The 17,942-nt window shown below is 42.7% G+C and overlaps 1 protein-coding gene across 3 annotated transcripts in view; it reads left to right on the top strand.

Moving 5' to 3' along the window:
- The window catches only part of SLC2A12 (solute carrier family 2 member 12), a 55,387-nt gene that overhangs the window by 13,232 nt on the left and 24,213 nt on the right, over positions 1 to 17,942 (top strand). For 2 of the 3 annotated variants that reach the window (XM_059082976.2, XM_067010841.1), the window contains exon 2: positions 6,020 to 7,360. In XM_059082976.2, the coding sequence (XP_058938959.1) occupies positions 6,020 to 7,360 (1,341 nt within the window). Of the gene's footprint in view, positions 1 to 6,019; positions 7,361 to 16,089; positions 16,166 to 16,248; positions 16,300 to 17,942 lie in introns of those variants that run through there. The other variant, XM_067010842.1, reaches the window with a different exon arrangement.

Below are 17,942 nucleotides of genomic sequence, written 5' to 3'. Positions count from 1 at the left end.
ACCTGGTCCCCAGAAAGGAGACTGCTACACATGGAATCTGAGTGACTAGTGAACAAGCCTGTGCATGGGGCTGACATTAAATAAAACATAAATATACGAGTGACAGTGGAACACTTTAGAGTCCCTGCAATGGTGCCATGTTAACTGGCTAATAACAGTGCTGAAACAGTGCTGAAATACCGATTGCATGTTGTTCAGATGCTAAGCATTTATGTGACTATAAAGTTCCAGGTGCTAACCCTTAAGTCATACTAGGTATTAACCTTAGTCTGTTGACCAACCATGGGGAAGAGAGGACCAAGGATTGCCATTTGCAGTGCTGTTACCATTCATTCATTCATTTATTTATTCACTCAACAGATATTTATTGAGGATTGACCTTGTGCCAAAGACTAGAGGCAAGAATACAGATGTAAAGAAAGCAGGGTTTGGGGACTTCCCTGGTGGTGCAGTGGTTAAAACTCCATGCTCCCAATACAGGGGGCCTGGGTTCGATCCCTGGTCAGGGAACTAGATCCCACGTGCATGCTGCAATTAAGAGTTCACATGCCACAACTTAGGAGCCCTAGAGCTGCAACTAAGGAGCCCGCCTGCCACAACTAAGGAGCCCGCCTACGGCAACTAAGACCCAGCGCAGCCAAATCAATAAATAAAAATAAATAAATAAAAAAGAAAGTGGGGTTCTTGCCCTCAAGGTCTTTCTGTGTAAGAGGGGGAGACAAACAGGTCAGTAAATGAGTGACAGAAGTATGCCGTCATATATCTGAAACCCTGCATTCTGTGCACAGCAGGAGTGCAGAGGGGCTGGGGTGGGACAGCAGAAGGTGTCAGAGCAGAGTAGTCATCATGGGGGGGGGTGGCACTTGAAATGACTCTTGAATGGTGGGTTGGAATTAAAGGTATTCAGAGGGAAGGAGCAGAGAAAGAGGAGAACACAAATGCAAGGCCATTTGGGGGCCACTGCAAGTTTTTCTCAAGCAAAACATGAAGTAAGAGGTCTTTTAAATGTGTGAAGCCTTCACAGTTGGTCAAGCTGTATAATGACCTGGCTGCCTGCTGAAGAAAGACCTGTGTGTGCGCGCTGCTTTCCAGTCTGTTGTAGGATTCAGTCCTCCGGCCGGTGTTTGCTGTGTGTCCATTTATGTACCTACGCTATAATAGGCACATGGGGGAGAAAGGAAAGAAGAAAGCGGGCAGAAACTCAAATATTGTGAAAAATGGAGCATTTCATGTGCTTGCCAGTAAAAGTTGCGGTTCTGTCTGAGTCACCGTGAGCAGGAGACAATGCAGCTATTGTGAAGGCGGCTGCAGCCTCTTAGCCTGCGGGGCTTGCCTGTCCTTTGTGCCCGGGATGTGGGTCTCCGTGCTCATTTGCATAAAGCCTCCGAGTTGTGATCACATCTTCAATAGGAACAGTTTTACTTTATTATCTTACTAAGGAATTATCATCGCATCAAAAGGAACACGGCTGGTCTAACAAAGAGACCCAGAGGGTAGGCATGACCCAAGAGCCTGTGGGTACCAGTTGCAAGTTTCTAGATAGTTTCTACCTCTGTGATGTCCACAAAAGGCTGAGAATTCCCTATGGCATCTTTGGGGGGGACACTGGGATGTAAAGAAGGGCCCTCGTGGATCAAGACCATGACCCAAATGACCAGGAATGCTAAACTTCACCATGAACTTTAAGTGCGGACTGGCTTCAGGGCTGGATGCTTATTGAAAAGGCTCCAATTATGATTCCTCACCCTCCTCTCTCCTGTAGTGCTGGCTGCTTTTCTTCAGTCCACCCAGCTGCACCAGACTCTGCCATTCGTGTTTAGGCAGACATTCTCTCTCTTTCCTCCCGTTCTCGGTCAGATTTCTTGGAAAAGTCATCTCTACGTTCTGGCATCCATAGGATAGCATCCTGCTTCTATCATCATCAACCAAAAAGTAGACACAGAAAAAGAAAAACCCACTCTATGTCTTTCTTCATTTTATTTATATGGTAAAATAGCACCAGGAAAATTTCCCACGGTGGAAGGCCTAAAGTGTCACAGGGTTGAGATCTTGGAAGCGCTAGGGTCTAGCCTTCCACACTGAATTAGAATTCCAAATCCTGAATGGGCAGCCTGAGGACTGTAATGGAACCTCAGCAGTAATAAACAGCAGTCGTGAGATGAGTGGGGAAGCTAGTTTGGGTCAGTAGCCCTTAAAGCATATAATGGGGAAGATATACCCTTCAAATAAAATTCAGTTAGTAAAGACCATAGCTTAATTCTGTAGCATATAACCTTGTGTTGGTATCCTCCCCCCAACCTATGTGAGTATAGGGTCATAGGATGTCCTAGTGTAACTGTATAAGCTTTTGAAGGCAAATTGCCTAGATAGATGACAGATAGATGGGTAGATAATACTGTGATATATAATTTTTAAAATCTTGTAATTTTATAAAGAGAATTTTTTATTCATATGGAGACAATTTTATTATATCTCTAAAGAATTATACTCAGTGCTAGCTGCTGGGTCTCAAGAGGGACACTGACAAACCAGGATGGTTTCCAGACCCTCTGCACACATCCCAGTCTGTCAGTGTCCTATGAACCCTGAATAAAAGAACTAGGCATATGAAGCTAAGTCCAGAAAGCAGAAGAAAAAGCTGGGTCTCTCTTCTGTCAAGGGATAATTCCCCAAGACCACAAGAAGCTGGCTTTGGGACTTGAACCCCTTCCCCCATCCCCTTTCCTCCTTAACCCACTGCCTCGACTTTCTCCAAAGTAGGATAATAGAGGGCTTCCCTGGTGGCGCAGTGGTTAAGAATCCACCTGCCAATGCAGGGGACACGGGTTCGAGCCCTGGTCCAGGAAGATCCCACATGCTGTGGAGCAACTAAGCCCGTGTGCCACAACTACTGAGCCTGCTCTCTAGAGCCCACGAGCCACAACTACTGAGCCCATGTGCCTAGATCCCGTGATCCACAACAAGAGAAGCCACCGCAATGAGAAGCCCACACACCGCAACGAAGAATAGCTCCCGCTCACTGCAACTAGGGAAAGCCCGTGCACAGCAACAAAGACCCAACATAGCCAAAAATAAATAAATAAGTTTATTTTTAAAAAGTAAACATAAAAATAAAGTAGGATAATAGAGCATCAAAGGAAGGAACTCTTGTATCTCAAGGGGTCTTTCTTTTTCTAGGGAAGCACAATTTCCCATCCAACAAAATGGGGAGACTAAGGAAGGTGAAGGAGAAGGACAAGATGGCAAAGACTGTCCTCTGCTACTCACACAGCTCTGGCATCTCTTCCCCGTGTCCTTGACGCAGTACCCCATGCTGCCCTCTGTCCCTCTAAATCTGCTTCTGGGGTGCCTCACTCAACTTGCCTCTCAAGTGCCTCGTTCTCCAGAGTCACTTATTTCTCCAACCTGATTATTGGAGACCAACTGCCAGAGCACACACCCTAATCAGCACATCAAACTTAGATATAAAGAACAATGACAAGAAGAGATACGGAGCAATGTGATATTCTTATCCAAATGTGAGAATCGGACTCAGATCACCTGTGGCAGAAGAAAATTTGTTGTTGAGGATTTTAAGATCACGTGGGAAAAAAGAATATGTGGAAATTGAGAGCACGAAAGTACTTCAAAGTCATTTTGCATGTGGAAATTAAAAGAGTACATAATAAATAATAGAAAATAGAGATATCACTAGAATGTTAAGTTTCTTGGGGAGCAAGAACCACATCTGTTTTGTTTCGTTGTGATATGTATAGAGAGATATCTGTACATGTATATAGATATCTCCCAGTACCTAGGAAGATGCCTGCTGTGTAATGATGTTAAATATTTGTTTTCTGATTAGCTGGTTAAATTGCTGATGTAGTTTCAATTTAATGGTTTGTATTCGCAATGCTCATACATCAACTTTATTTTATTGTGGATTATTGCATTTTTGTTTGCTCCTCCATCTAAATATTTGATGCTTTTTAAAGTTTATTTTTGGAGTCTCCCCTTTTCCACACCATCAGGATCCCAGAGATGTAAAACACCTTGGATACTTGTGGTGGGAAGCGATGTCAGATCAGCTTTAGCTGACCTGCTCCTTTCACCAAAGCTAAATGGCATTTTTAAACCACACCTCCTACTCCAGCAATGGCATTGTTGAACAGCCTTAGCTCAGCCTGTGATAATTGTGTGTCCAAGCACACGTTTCTAGTCCGTTTCACACACATCTCATTCTGCTGCTTCTTCATCGCCTTTGCTTTTGCCTCCTCTTCTAAATGTTGGCATTCCTTAGGTCCTCGTCCTCATCTTGCTTCTCTTGTTCCTCTATTCTGTCTCCCTTAGTGATCTCTCCCATCCCTGTGGCTGTAAATACCAAATACACACTGCTGGATCCCCAGTACATCTCTCCAGCCTTGACTTACCTCTTCAGTTCCGAATCTGTATGCCCAGTCCGCTACCTGCTATTTTAATCGGAACACCTTACAGGTAAAACAAGTAAACCGTTTTAGTAAATCTAACGTGGAACTTCTGATTTCCACTTCTCCTTTCATCTCCGCCCACAGCCAGGTCCCTTCTGCTTCTTCCCTAGGTCCACCTGTGGCCCATATAGTACGTAAGCCCGCATACCGGGTACTGAATATTGTAAAACCACCGAACAGACTGCTCAAGCCAGGGAGCCATCTTGGGTTCTGACCCACTTCCTTACCCTCCAACACCAATTCATGAGCAAGTGTCATCGTTTTTACCTCCAAATTAACTCTTGAATCTTTCTGCTTGTCATCAGTTCCACTCCTCACACCCACATGCAAGCTGGCACCGTCTCTTGTCAAGACTAAGGTGACAGGCTACCCCCTGCTACCAGTCTTGCCTTTGGACAACTAGTCTCCACACAGCAGCAAGAAGCTGAGTGTCTTCCCTCTTACTGGTCAGCGGGCATGGACCCCACTGTATTGGGAATACAATAAAAAGTTGTCACTGTGACCTGCCAGACCTTGCATGAAGTGTTCCCTCTCTACCTACCCACTTTCACTGATGCCCCCTCCGACACCCCTCCCCAAGCCCACGCTGCACCCCCATACATGACATGACGTCCTGGCATCTCATAGCTCCTAAAACAGGACGAGCGATTTTTCTGTGCTCCGGCCTTGGAAACTACTGCTTCCTGGACCCGTGATACTCTTCCCTAAGCCTCTGTCTTTTTGTCTTGTATCCTTTCTGTTATGACAAGTTACAGACATGTAACAAACACTTATGTACCTACCACCGAAAATTAATGACTTTTAACATTTCACCATTTTCCCTCAGATGTTAACCCTACAAGAAAGGAACAGTATAAAGCCCTTTGTTCTTCTTCCCCCTGTCCCATGCCCCTTCCTCCTTCCTCAGAGTGAGTGATGGCTGCCGTCGGGTCCTCTCCCTGCACCTACTTCCGCCTCCTTTCTGACCCAGCCCTGAATTCGTGGAGGCGCTCACATCCTGGCCTCCCCCAACACCCTCATGTGTTTCAGCAAAAGCCAGCAGTGGCCCGATTGCGGCCAAGGAGACCGGAGGGCAGGTTTCCTGGAGGCTGTGCTTCATTTTGCCCCAGGTTCCACGCTGGGAAGACTGGGGCCCTTCTGGAGGTTGCTTCGCTCTCTGTCCTGCCCTCAAGGCTTTGCCTTGGACAGCGGGACCCGAGGAGCCATGCCCTCTGAATTTCTCATCCAACACCAAGGCAGGAATGAAACCGTGTCCTTGTTTGTTCAGTCCTCATAATCTGTCATCTGCTTATCTCGCATATCTGTCTGCTCAAAACGAAAACCAACATCACATCACAAATAGAAGAAATAACTTTCTAAATGTCTCCACCCCTCTCCTCCCCAAAAATGAAAGAAAAAGGATTTTTTCCTTCTTTAATCATGTCTTGATTAGTGTGTTATTTGACTATGATTATATGTGTTTATACTCAGGGCTATGAAAAACAGACTTAGACAAGCTTAAGTCTCCATCGGACACAATTCAGAAGTGACCTGTTTCTTCTCTCTGCTCGTAGGTTGCGGTATGTTTACTCTCCTGTCATCTGTCACGGCTGCTGTCAGCGGCTTCCTGGTGGGGTATGAGCTTGGGCTCATCTCTGGGGCTCTTCTTCAGATAAGAACCTTGTTAGCCCTGACCTGCCACGAGCAGGAAATGGTTGTGAGCTCCCTCCTCATCGGGGCCCTGCTGGCCTCTCTCATCGGAGGGGTCCTGATTGACAGGTGCGGAAGAAGGGCCGCCATCATCCTGTCATCCTGCCTCCTTGGACTTGGGAGCCTGGTCTTGATCATCAGTTTATCTTATGCGGCTCTCATAGCGGGACGCATTGCTATTGGGGTTTCCATTTCACTCTCTTCCATCGCCACGTGTGTCTACATCGCAGAAATTGCTCCCCAGCACAAGAGAGGCCTCCTTGTGTCGCTGAACGAGCTGATGATTGTCATTGGCATTCTTTTTGCCTACATTTCAAATTACGCGTTTGCCAATGTTTCCCATGGCTGGAAATACATGTTCGGCCTTGTTATTCCCTTGGGAGTTTTGCAGGCGATTGCGATGTACTTTCTTCCTCCAAGTCCTCGATTTCTGGTGATGAAGGGACACGAGGAAGCTGCTAGCAAGGTTCTCGGAAAGCTGAGAGCCATCTCCGATACAACGGAGGAACTCACTGTGATAAAATCTTCCCTGAAAGATGAATATCAGTACAGTTTTGGAGATCTGTTTCGTTCAAAGGACAACATGAGGACCCGAATCATGATAGGCTTAACATTGGTATTTTTTGTACAAATCACTGGCCAGCCAAACATATTATTCTATGCATCCACTGTTTTGAAGTCCGTTGGCTTCCAAAGCAACGAGGCAGCTAGCCTCGCCTCCACAGGGGTTGGGGTTGTCAAGGTCGTCAGCACCATCCCGGCCACCCTTCTTGTAGACCATGTCGGGAGCAAAACCCTCCTGTGTGTCGGCTCCTCTGTGATGGCAGCTTCATTGGTAACCATGGGCATCGTGAATCTCAACATCCATATGAACTTCACCAATATCTGCAGAAACCATAGTCCTATCAACCAGTCTTTGGATGAGTCTGTGCTTTATGGACCAGGTAACGTGTCAGCCAGCAATGACACTCTTAGAGAATCCTTTAAAGGGATGGCTTCCCACAGCAGAAGCTCACTAAGGCCCATGAGAAATGACCTGGAGAAGAGAGGAGAAACGACCTTGGCATCCTTATCGAATGCTGGACTAAGCCAAACTGAATACCAGATCATCACAGACCCTGCGGACGTCCCAGCTTTTTTGAAATGGCTGTCCTTAGCCAGCTTGCTTGTTTATGTTGCTGCATTTTCAATTGGTCTAGGACCAAGTAAGTATTTAATTTTTTATTCCTTCCCTCTCTCCCCTTATGAATGTTATATATTATCTTTGACCCGTCAGAGCATCCTACTGCTATACTACCTTATGCATGGAACTACTAGAAGGAAGATAGGGATGATATTGGTCACCTGATGTTTCTGCTAAAGAGGAAAGTATGGTTGGCTTATATCTGCCTTGTGAAATGCGCAGGGCTAGTGTTCAACCAAGGATTAGTTTCCCATTATTTGTCATATGAGGATACTTTAATATCAGTTGATTAGGAATGAGTCAGACCTTGAAAGATATTTGTTGCTCAAGAGAATATAGTGTTTTATGAAAACAAAGTTTACTGGGACATTGTCTTCTATATCATTCTCTACTTTCTTCATAGGTGCAAGGAAAAAATAATGTGTTTAGATTTTCTTAAAGATACAATAGTAGATGCATTCCAGTAATAAAGAAGAAGAAGGGAATTAAGAAGGAATTATTATGGGAAGGATAATGCATTATTGAAGTATATTTGATTGCTAGTATAACCTCCTGGGGCACTTTACTCTGTCTATTAAACAGGAGAATGGGAGTCAATGCATTCCCATTGAACATAGTACAAACAGTCTACAGGGAGGTAGCTACAAGGTTGTTTTATTTGATATAGTCAGTCTATTGCAGTGACAATGTTTAATCACTTTTCTTGAGCAAACTCGAGTTTGCTAGAATAAGTTGTTTGTTGCAGTTCTTTCATCTTTTAGCCTCACGTCCAAAGTCTAAACCTCTCTGTAGGGAAGTTGTGAAGGCTGTTTTTTACGCCTCACTAGAAAATGATGAGCTTAAAAATCAAGGGTAGTCTCTCTCTACCACCCTCAACTCCTACCTGTCACCTCTCCCTCCTACTCTCATTCCTCTCCATCTCTCTCTTTCTTCCTCCTTCCTTTCCTCTCTTACAGAGTTGATATTGAAACTCTTGTTTACAATGATCAAGGAGCAGACAAATTTGCTCCCATAAAGGGAAGTGCTGGAGGTTCAAGAATAATTAAAAGACATAGGCTGTGTTGAAGGAGAAGGAATCTCATGAACACGTGCAGGTTTCTGGTGCCAGATGCTGGACAGTGTTTCTGGAGAGGGTTTGTCCTAGTGATCCACTCTTAACTCTTCATTCAAGTGATATGTACCCAGTGACTAATTGTTTTAATAGCCAGGAACTATGCTCAATATTAGGGAAACAGTAATGAACAAGGCAGATACTGTCCCTGTCTTCAAGGAGATTTTGGTTGAATGGATTGAGCTATGCTCCCTGTGTCTGCTTCTTTCTGGTCAGCAACCAGCAGGTTTGACCTGCTTTATCTCAGTTAATTAATAACTGGACTTGCACATGGCTGATACGGCCTCTCCTTCAACTCTGCTTCCTCATCTTTTAGTTTCTACTCCTACGTCTATGTGAGATCAGTCTCTAGATACTGATTCATTCAAATTCCTTAGAGGGAATCTGATGTACACTGCGCTTTGCTGTGCCAGGTCATAAGGGGTTGTTTTAGTCTAAGCAGCTTTGGCTAGATTGGACTACATGATCTAAAGCACTGATGTCCAGAAGATGGCCCTTCCTTTCGCACTATGAGTAGACAGATTTCCTCATAAGGGACTGTGCATGGGCAGATAGAGGAAATGCTACAATACCATCAACCTCTGCTCTCTCTGACCTGTTCCTGGACCCTGACCCTGCTTCTTAAGACTGAAAATGATAAACATCATTAACGAATAATTTCCTGGAAACAGGTTTCTACCATTCTTTCAAGATTCAATTATCTTGGGTGTGCACCTGTGAGACACTTGTTTTAATCAGTTTGGGTTGCCATGGCTTAGAGAACAGACATTATTTCTCACAGTCTGGAGGCTGGGAAGTTCAAGATCAAGGTGCTAGGAGATTCAGTTCTTGGTAGGGCTCTCTTCCGGGTTTGTAGAGGCAGACTTTTTGCTGTATGGGACAGAGAGGGAGAGAGAGAGAGAGAGAGAGAGAGAGAGAGAGAGAGAGAGAGAGAGAGAGAGAGAGAGAGAGAGAGAGAGAGAGAAGAAAAGTAACTAGATCTTTTGTGTCTCTTCTCATAAGGGCACTAATTCCACCATGGAGGCTTCACCCTCATGATCTAATTACTTCCCAAAGTCCCCATCTCTAAATGTTATCACATTGGGTATTAGGGTTTCAACATATGAATTTTGGGGAGCCATAACATGCAGCAATAACAATACTTACGTGGCCACTCTGATACATAAAGTTAATGAAATTTGAGTAAGCACCTTTAAAAAATTGTTATTGTCAGAAACTCTTTAAAGTCTATTAGAAGAGCAAGATATGAGTGCTACCTTGTACCAAGAAATCAACTTAACCTTGTCTGTGAAACTTTCTATATCAATAAGATTTGCTTACTTGATAAACTTCAGGTGGTATTTATTGTTCCATTGAGTCCCTTTGCTGGCATCTTTTTTTCCGTATATATTCATCATAAAACTAAAAATATTTCTTTTTTGCATCAGTTTTCTTGATCCAATCTTTTGAAATATCATAGATCAATTAAGAAAAGGATGCCCTCTTTGTTTTCATTCAGAGAACCTCTCAGGTTGGCAGAGGTTATGACATGACACATTATAATATGAGAATCATTGATCTTAAACTTCCAGAGCCAACCTATTCATGGTAAGAGTCCTCCTGAGCTCATGATACTCTTCTTCTCTTTAGTTTTTGGGTAACTTTGAAAAGTACAGTAAATCCTCAGTCACTCACATATCATTTGATACTTTATTGTATTAGAGCAAGAGTTCCCCTTTTCAGGAAGCTCAATCTGATTTTGGAAAAATTTATTGGAGGCTATTTATTATTTACCTTCTAGAATTCCTTTAATTGTATTCTATACTAATTTTAAAAAATACATAATTTAAGCTTTAGATTCAGCTAATATTTATTGGCACCTATTATGTCAAACACTGCTCTAGGAAGTTTATACATATTTTGGAGTACTTCATTTTACCTTCACAACAAGCCTGGGAAGAAAAGTATTCACCAAATTTTATAAATGACGACACTGAATCTCAGAGAAGTTAAGTGACTTGCTCTCATGAAAACATCTCTTGTCTTCTGAAATGGCCAAGACAAGAATAGGCAGAACTGTGTTGGTCTTGATAGCAACTGTTAATTGTCAGTTCAGTCCTCTCCTTGAAGATATATTAGAAATAAGAATGAATGAAAATAATGTATCACTGTCCATCACATGAGGCTTTTAATGGGCCACTGCATTTTATGCAGGATAGAGACAGTCTCTTTTTCTGAAGCTCTGCTAGCTAAGCGAGCATGTACATTTTTTTATGAGGCTGAGCTACAGGATAAAAGAGAAGGAAAATAATGATGAGAATGCAGAAGTTTTTGATGTGCATTTACTTGAATAACTAAACTTGATTAAGACAATGTTTAGTGTGTATGTTGGTTGGAATTCAAACTCAGCTATAACAAAGACCAGAATAACAGTGGCTTAAACAGGATAGCAGTTTCTTTCTTTCTGTTAACAGCTGGAGCTGGGTGGTTCTGGGTGCTGTGGAGGCTTCCAGCCCAGGCACCAGAAGCCTATAGATAGTGTCCCCAGACGCCATAGACTGGTTCCCAGTCTACCGTGATGCCTATTTAGAGATATTAAGATGAAGTTTAAAATTTCATCACCCTTTTCTGATAGCTAACGATCCCTTGAGAATAAGTGAAATGCCCAAAGTACAGTCAATTAAAGGGAGGTTAGGTATTGAAAGGCCTGGATGAGAAGACAGTGTGAGCAGTTCTACCAGAAAAGCAGAACTGCTGTGAGTGATATGAGATAAGGAATTTCCTACAGGGATTAGACCTCGCATAATTGTGAGAGCTGCTGATCAAGCAAAGGTCTGGTAGGGGACGGTTAGAGGCAAAGGAGAAAGTCACTAATCAGGGCCGCAAAGAAGAGCTGGTGGAGTCTGTGAAGCCCGTGGCTTCTGCATCGGGTTGCAGCCTGAAGTCTCTGCAGGTCAGCAGAGCAGGTGGGAGGAAAAGCTGGATGCAGAGCATGGGGAACAAAGACAAGGGACCCTGCTAGGGCAAACTGGAATCCATAAGAACCTGGAACCCACATCTGTCTCTCACCATGTCAACTCTGATGACACAGGCCACCTGCAGAAAAACTGATGTCCTTCCCCACAAAGCCCTGGCCGTGTGCCTGGCCTGGTACTTGGAGAAGTTGGAGGAGGAGATCTGGGTGCAGATCTCATGCTCCGCATGCCAACAAGGAGAACAGCATATCACAACAATGTGTACAACCTGCACTGATGTCCAGGGCACCAACCCCCCAAGCACAGGGCTGAGCGTCACTTTGGCCTTCCAAGTCTCAGGCAAATTTCTCTTCTGGGCAGCCCTTACCCAGAACTACACAGGGAAGGAAAGGTAGTTCCAGCTTAGCTAACCTGACACAGTACAAAATGGCCAGAGTGATAAACTTGACTAAGAGAATAGATGTGAATCTGGAAAGAAATATTTCAGAAGGTCAAAGTCTCTGTATTCTGTCTTCAGTTTCTGTGATAGACATTTATTTCTTTTAATTAAAACATTACTGGTTAAACTATATGACTAGCATCCATTCCATCTAGTTCTAAAGAAGCCATGAGGTCATTTCGTCACTGTCTCTTGGCTTTTGTTTCTTTAGCTATAAAACCAAAAAACACTCTTTGGCTAATGCATTATAAAAGCTTTCATATTGATTTTCTCAGGAACGTTAATTGTCTCCCTTGAGCTGACCACTGTCACGTATCTCCAGTTCCATTGCCTCACGTGACTTCTTGTTCCCTTTTTCCCAATGAGTGCTGAACTTTTCCATTTTGATGCTTCACTGTCAGCTGAACACAAAGAAGCTGAGGCTGAATTCTTATTCCCCTCACGTCAAGGGGACTTGTCTTTATTTTCCATGGGGTAGTCACTCCGCCAGTCACCCAGGTCTGACGTTCTGGGCCCATTTCCCAATCCGGTCAATGACCAAATAAATGCTCTTGGATTTTCCCTCACAGAGGGTTCCTGTGTTCATTTGTCCTTCCCATTTCTGCCATCCTAGTCTACCCCTTTCGATCTCATCCCTAGATTACTGGGAGACCCTTCCTGTGGTTCTTTCCCCCTTCTAGGCCTTTCCCACACCCAACCATCCTCCATACCAGTATTCCCTAAGTCATCGTGTTCCCCATGTCACCACAGCTCACAAATCTTCCATGGCTTCCCGCTTTCTTCCATATCAGAAGAATCAAATGCCTTTTAAGGTGAAAAGAAGATTAGAAATGATCTAGTCCTACATTTTCCTTTTAGAGAAAAGAAACGAGAAACTCTCAGAGATAGAGATCACACAGATTTGGAACTAGAACTCTGGACCTCTGAAGCCTAATTCCATGCTCTTTCTACGACTATATCACTCATCCTGGAGGGAAAAGATGTGTGATTTTCAAGGTTCTCCATCATCCCACCCAACTCCATCAGAGTGTCTGCACAACTCCAAGGGGCACCATTTACATCGTAGTCTGTGGAGTTTTCTTTCAGGGCTACCATTCATATAGAAACACATATAGATTCCACATGGGATATAAAGAGAATGATGCCCCCTGGCATTGTGACATGAGGCAATGCTTTGCCTCTCTGGGCATTTTTATTATTTCCCATTGCTCCCCACCCAGGTCAAGAGACAGAAAGCATTTGTTGTGGCCTCTTTTCCTTCCCTCTTACTCTACCCAAGTCCCTCCTATCTTGAAAGCTCAGTGAACGTCTTATCTCTTTTATGAATTCACTCCATTTCTTCAAGGTCTTTATTTGTATGAACTACTAGTTATTTCTAGTGTAGACTAGGTCAGTTCTGGGCTACAAAGAGCCTGAATTTAAAATCACAAAACCTAGGTTCTAATCTCAGTTCTTCTGCCTACTAGTTGTATGTTTTTAAGTCATTTATTTTCTCTGAAGCTCTCTCTAAATCCACGAATTGGGCATAATAATACCTGTCCTATCTCACAGAGTATAGGTGAGCATCGAGGGAACTAATGCATGTGCAAGTGTTTTGGATGTTATAGTGTGTGATGTAAATGGAAGTTACTGCGTGATAATACAATTTAGTCCTTAATGATATAGTGTACTGCTTTTGTATGCTTGTTTGGTTTATTAACCAGAATGTGGGTACTGGATTGTAAGCTCTTTGAGGGAAGACACGACATCTCACATTTTTTCCTTCTGTCCCTTTAAGTCAGCACTGTATATATCTGTTTGAAAACCATGCAGGGGTACATTTATGTTTCTAAGGAGGAGAGGGAAAGAAGAACTTTAAAACTAAGGTGAATATACAGGAAAAATCTCGAAGTGTGCTGCTTTATCTGTGTCAAGCTATCTAGTGGGTAGGCTAAGTACCAGGAAAGCTGGGAACACCAGGTTGCCACAGAAGCTCCTGTTCCTCCTGAGACCATCATATTTTTGCAAAACAATCCATCACTTTGAAACTACACACCTCAGTTTGAGACTCGAACCCACAATCTTCTAATCTCACTCCTTCAGGTGGGACTCGAATCCAGCTGCACTTCAGTTGGGATTTGAACCCCAAATTTCTGGCTTAGGCGGGGACTCAAACCCACAATCTCCCAGCTGAAACCACACACCTGGTCACAGGTTCTTTACGTCTCAGCACAGAAGGAATTCAGTGAGAGGCGAAGTGATAGGCAAGTAGATTTATTAATATAGGTCGCTTGTGAAGGATACAAGAGGGCAGGCAAGAGGACTCTTCCCTGAAAGTTAAGTGGGAAAGCAGGTTTATTTAGGGAGATACGCACTCCATAGACAGAGCATGGGCCATCTCAGAAGGCAAGAGGCCCCGAAATATGGGGTAGTTAGTTTTAATGAGCTGGGTAATTTAATAGGCTAACAAGTGGGAGTATTATTCCAACTATTTTGGGGAAGGGGCAAAGATTTCCAGGAATTGGGCCACAGCCCTCTTTTTGGCCTTTAATGGTTGGCTTTGGAACAGTCATCGGTGCCTGTGTGTATGTCATTTAGCATATGCTAATGTATTATAATGAGCTTATAATGAGGCTCAAGGTCCTCTGGAAGTCACATCTTCCACCATCTTGGGCATAATCTGTTCTAACCAGTTTTTGTCATATCCTCAACAGCTATGTTATTGTTTTAAAGGTTGTGCCTTGCCGCCTCCCCTCCTGTCTCAACTGTGGTGTGAGTTTTAAAAATCTCTTTCTGTTTTTGCCTCTAAGAAAAGATGCAGGAGCGTTAGCAGTGCTCAGAAATAAGTGGTTGGAGGCATTTCGGGCATTTGTTTGTCAGGTCATAAAGAGTTATTTGGGAATTTCACTTAATTCCTACTTTTAGACACAGAGTATCTAAAAGTAGTCCCAGATTTTTTTTAGGACGCCTTTGCTTTTTGCGTTCACACAGAGAAGAGAGCCTTTTTGAGCATTTCTTAGAACAAAAGCAAAGCTAGTGAGATGGCGAATCTCGGTTTGAAGGAGGTTTGGGTTTGGGAAAGGGAAATAACCCTTCATCTCATGGTTTCTTCAACTTGTAATTGCTGTTCCAAGCACTGATCCGGATATTCACGCCTGAGGGTAGAAGGCAAACAATCGGAGACAGAATCCCAAACATTCCCTTGAAGGAAAACAAGCAGTTAATTCACATGGGTGGCTTGAGACTGTCAATTCTCTTAGGGTTTTTAGAAGAGATCTGAATAATTGTCCTTTTTTTGTCTTGCTAAGAGTTAGTCATTTCTGTTTATATTCATAATGCAGTTCATTTTTTCTTTTCTAAAGAAAACATACCATAAGAATTCTAATTCAGTCACCAAAATTGTATTCTAGAGCATTGGCACGAACCATTTGGAATTTAAAGAAGATTTTTATTAAGAGCAAATTTTCATACCAGATCATGAATGCATTATAAAACTTATTAACCTGATGTGATTATTGCTCAGGTATTTCATTTAGAGAGTTTATTACTTATAATAGAAGCAAATCCTTTGTGTAAATAGGGGCATAAAGGGAAAAGTACTTGCTGTTCCAAAGCAAAATCAAAGCAAGATTAAATCATCTTTATTAAATCTTTTAAAATATGTGTTGGCTTAGAATAACATTCCTTCATTGTATTAGATCACAACATAGTTTCTCTTGTCAAAAAGTATTTCTATTTTTAGGTTAAAGTGTATGCCCTACATCATTTTACTTTCTGGTCATCTGTTTCCCTGATTTTAGAATCATAGGGGTACCCTGGAATCTAGAATTCAGGAGGGGGCATAAATTTGGTACCAAGTAATCTCATATATTTTATTTTATACATTTAAAATATTATTCTATGAAAGAATCTGTAGGCTTCACTAGCCTGCTGAAGGGTTTCATAGCCCGAGGTTAAGAATCCCTGCCCTCCATTTCTCTGTAACTAATACTAAAACTCTTCCATCAAATAAAAATCATAATATATACCCCCACTGCTTTTATTGGAGATTTTTTATGAAACATTCCGTTTTCCACGCCTCATCTCTCACTTTAAAATATGTTCAAAATCTTAACTTGAGTTTCCAGTCTTTCTGGGGTGGTCCTGATCATTTTAGTTCCTTCTAATAACTGAACACTTTTTTACTGTGGTTCAAGCTTCAGGGTAGAACCAAAAAGTCCTGACATTATGAGGACATAGAGCCACATAACGATTTTTCTTCTTCTTAGGCTTCAGAAGTAAAGCAGAGATGAGCCCAAGCCCAAGCCCAAGGCATAAAGTTATTATTTCATGAGTTCATCTGAGGTAATACTTGTGTAGCTGCCCTCCTTAGAATAGTCTCTGTAACTCAGAAAAATGTGTGTGACTGTTCTTTTCACAATTCTTAGGGCTTTTATAAAAGGGAACGAAATGGGGTCATTTGTAGAGACACGGATGGACCTAGAGACTGTCATACAGAGTGAAGTAAGTCAGAAAGAGAAAAACAAATACGTATATTAATGCATATATGTGGAACCTAGAAAAATGGTACAGATGAACCGGTTTGCAAAGCAGAAATAGAGACATAGACGTAGAGAACAAATGTATGGACACCAAGAGGGGAAAGCAGGAGAGTGGTGTGGTGGGGGGATGAACTGGGAGATTGGGGTTGACACGCATACACTAATATGTATAAAATAGCTAAGAACCTGCTGTATACAAAATAAATAATAAAAATAAATTAATTAATTTTAAAAAACAAATTATTAAGGCTTTTTTTAAATGCAAAATTTCCTATGTCCATAAATTCATTAAACTCCTCTTCCATCTCATGACTAATATCTTTTCGTTAGAGTAGATGGAAGGAATTTGTCCAAGGTCACATGTTAAGTTCTGTAATGAGGCTATGACAGTCATCCTTCGACTGCCTTTGTATTCACAAGTTCAAGCGGAACTTTACACTGAAGACTGAATGACAGGTGACAGCAAATCACCTCCCCCAATCTCTTCTACCAAATAGGCAGGAGTTCCAGCAAGAAAGCATCTTGGAGTGATTATGAAGAGAGGAGAGAGGGAGAAAGTGCTGGGGATTCATCTGCTCACTTATTTGTCCAGCACGCGTGGATTGCTCACCACAACCCAATGGGCATGGTACCCATTGCTGGTGATTCAGGGATGGATGAGTGAGAGCCACACCTCGCTCCAATGGAGCTAGTGGTGAGGACAGGCAATAAGACGGAAAATGAATGCATGTATCATACAACTTCAGGAGGAGAGAAGTGTCAACATTTAGGTGGAGGTAAGAGTGATGAAGAAAAATAAAGAAGGATCAGGGATAACATCAAGTGGCCTTAAGGGGGACATGAGCTTGGAGGTTTAGGAGAAGAGCAGAAAGCCTGTGGAGGCTATACAACAGTGTGTGAATTCAGACTACGCTTTGGCATTAGGCTGCCCGACCTTGAATCACAGCTGTACAGTGTAGGACTCCAGGCATGTAAATCCATCTCCCTAGGCTTCAGCTTCCTGAGCCACCTCACAGTGTAACTGTGGGGTTGAACAAAGCCATTCGTATGATGTGTACCTAGTGTAGTGCCTGGTGTGTGGCATAGACTCAATACACTTAGTTATTAGTGCTATTTTAAAATATCTGGCCATGGTCTAGACAAGAGATGTATAGTTTTGGTAAGGCCAGCACTGACCCCAGCAGTCATTTTGCTTAAAGCACATCAGGAGACACAGCAGATGCTCCATAGAAACATATTGGATTATGATGCCATGGTCCTCCTCACCTCGCTTCTATGCACCATTCCAGTTAGGTCAAGACTAAAGAAAATACATGTGTTGTTTGAAATATGGTTCATTTCTGCATTACCTACAGTCAAGAGAGCTTTCTACGTTTTCAGACAGGTGTTACAGAAAATTTTGAGTCTTTGGTGAAAGGTGAAAGGTGTGATTTAGGTTGAGAAACACCCAACTGTCCATTCTTCTAAGTTGGTACAACTAATTTAGACTCTGTGTCCTGGGTGCACACAAACTTTGGCTTGTTCATTGTTGTTTCCTTGAGCCGAACCTGGGGCCTGGCCCACAACAGGGACTCAAGAAA

Source organism: Kogia breviceps, chromosome 13 (genome assembly GCF_026419965.1).
Source record: "Kogia breviceps isolate mKogBre1 chromosome 13, mKogBre1 haplotype 1, whole genome shotgun sequence".
NCBI classification, from domain to species: Eukaryota; Metazoa; Chordata; class Mammalia; order Artiodactyla; family Physeteridae; genus Kogia; species Kogia breviceps.
This window is presented reverse-complemented; position numbering and strand designations above follow the sequence as displayed.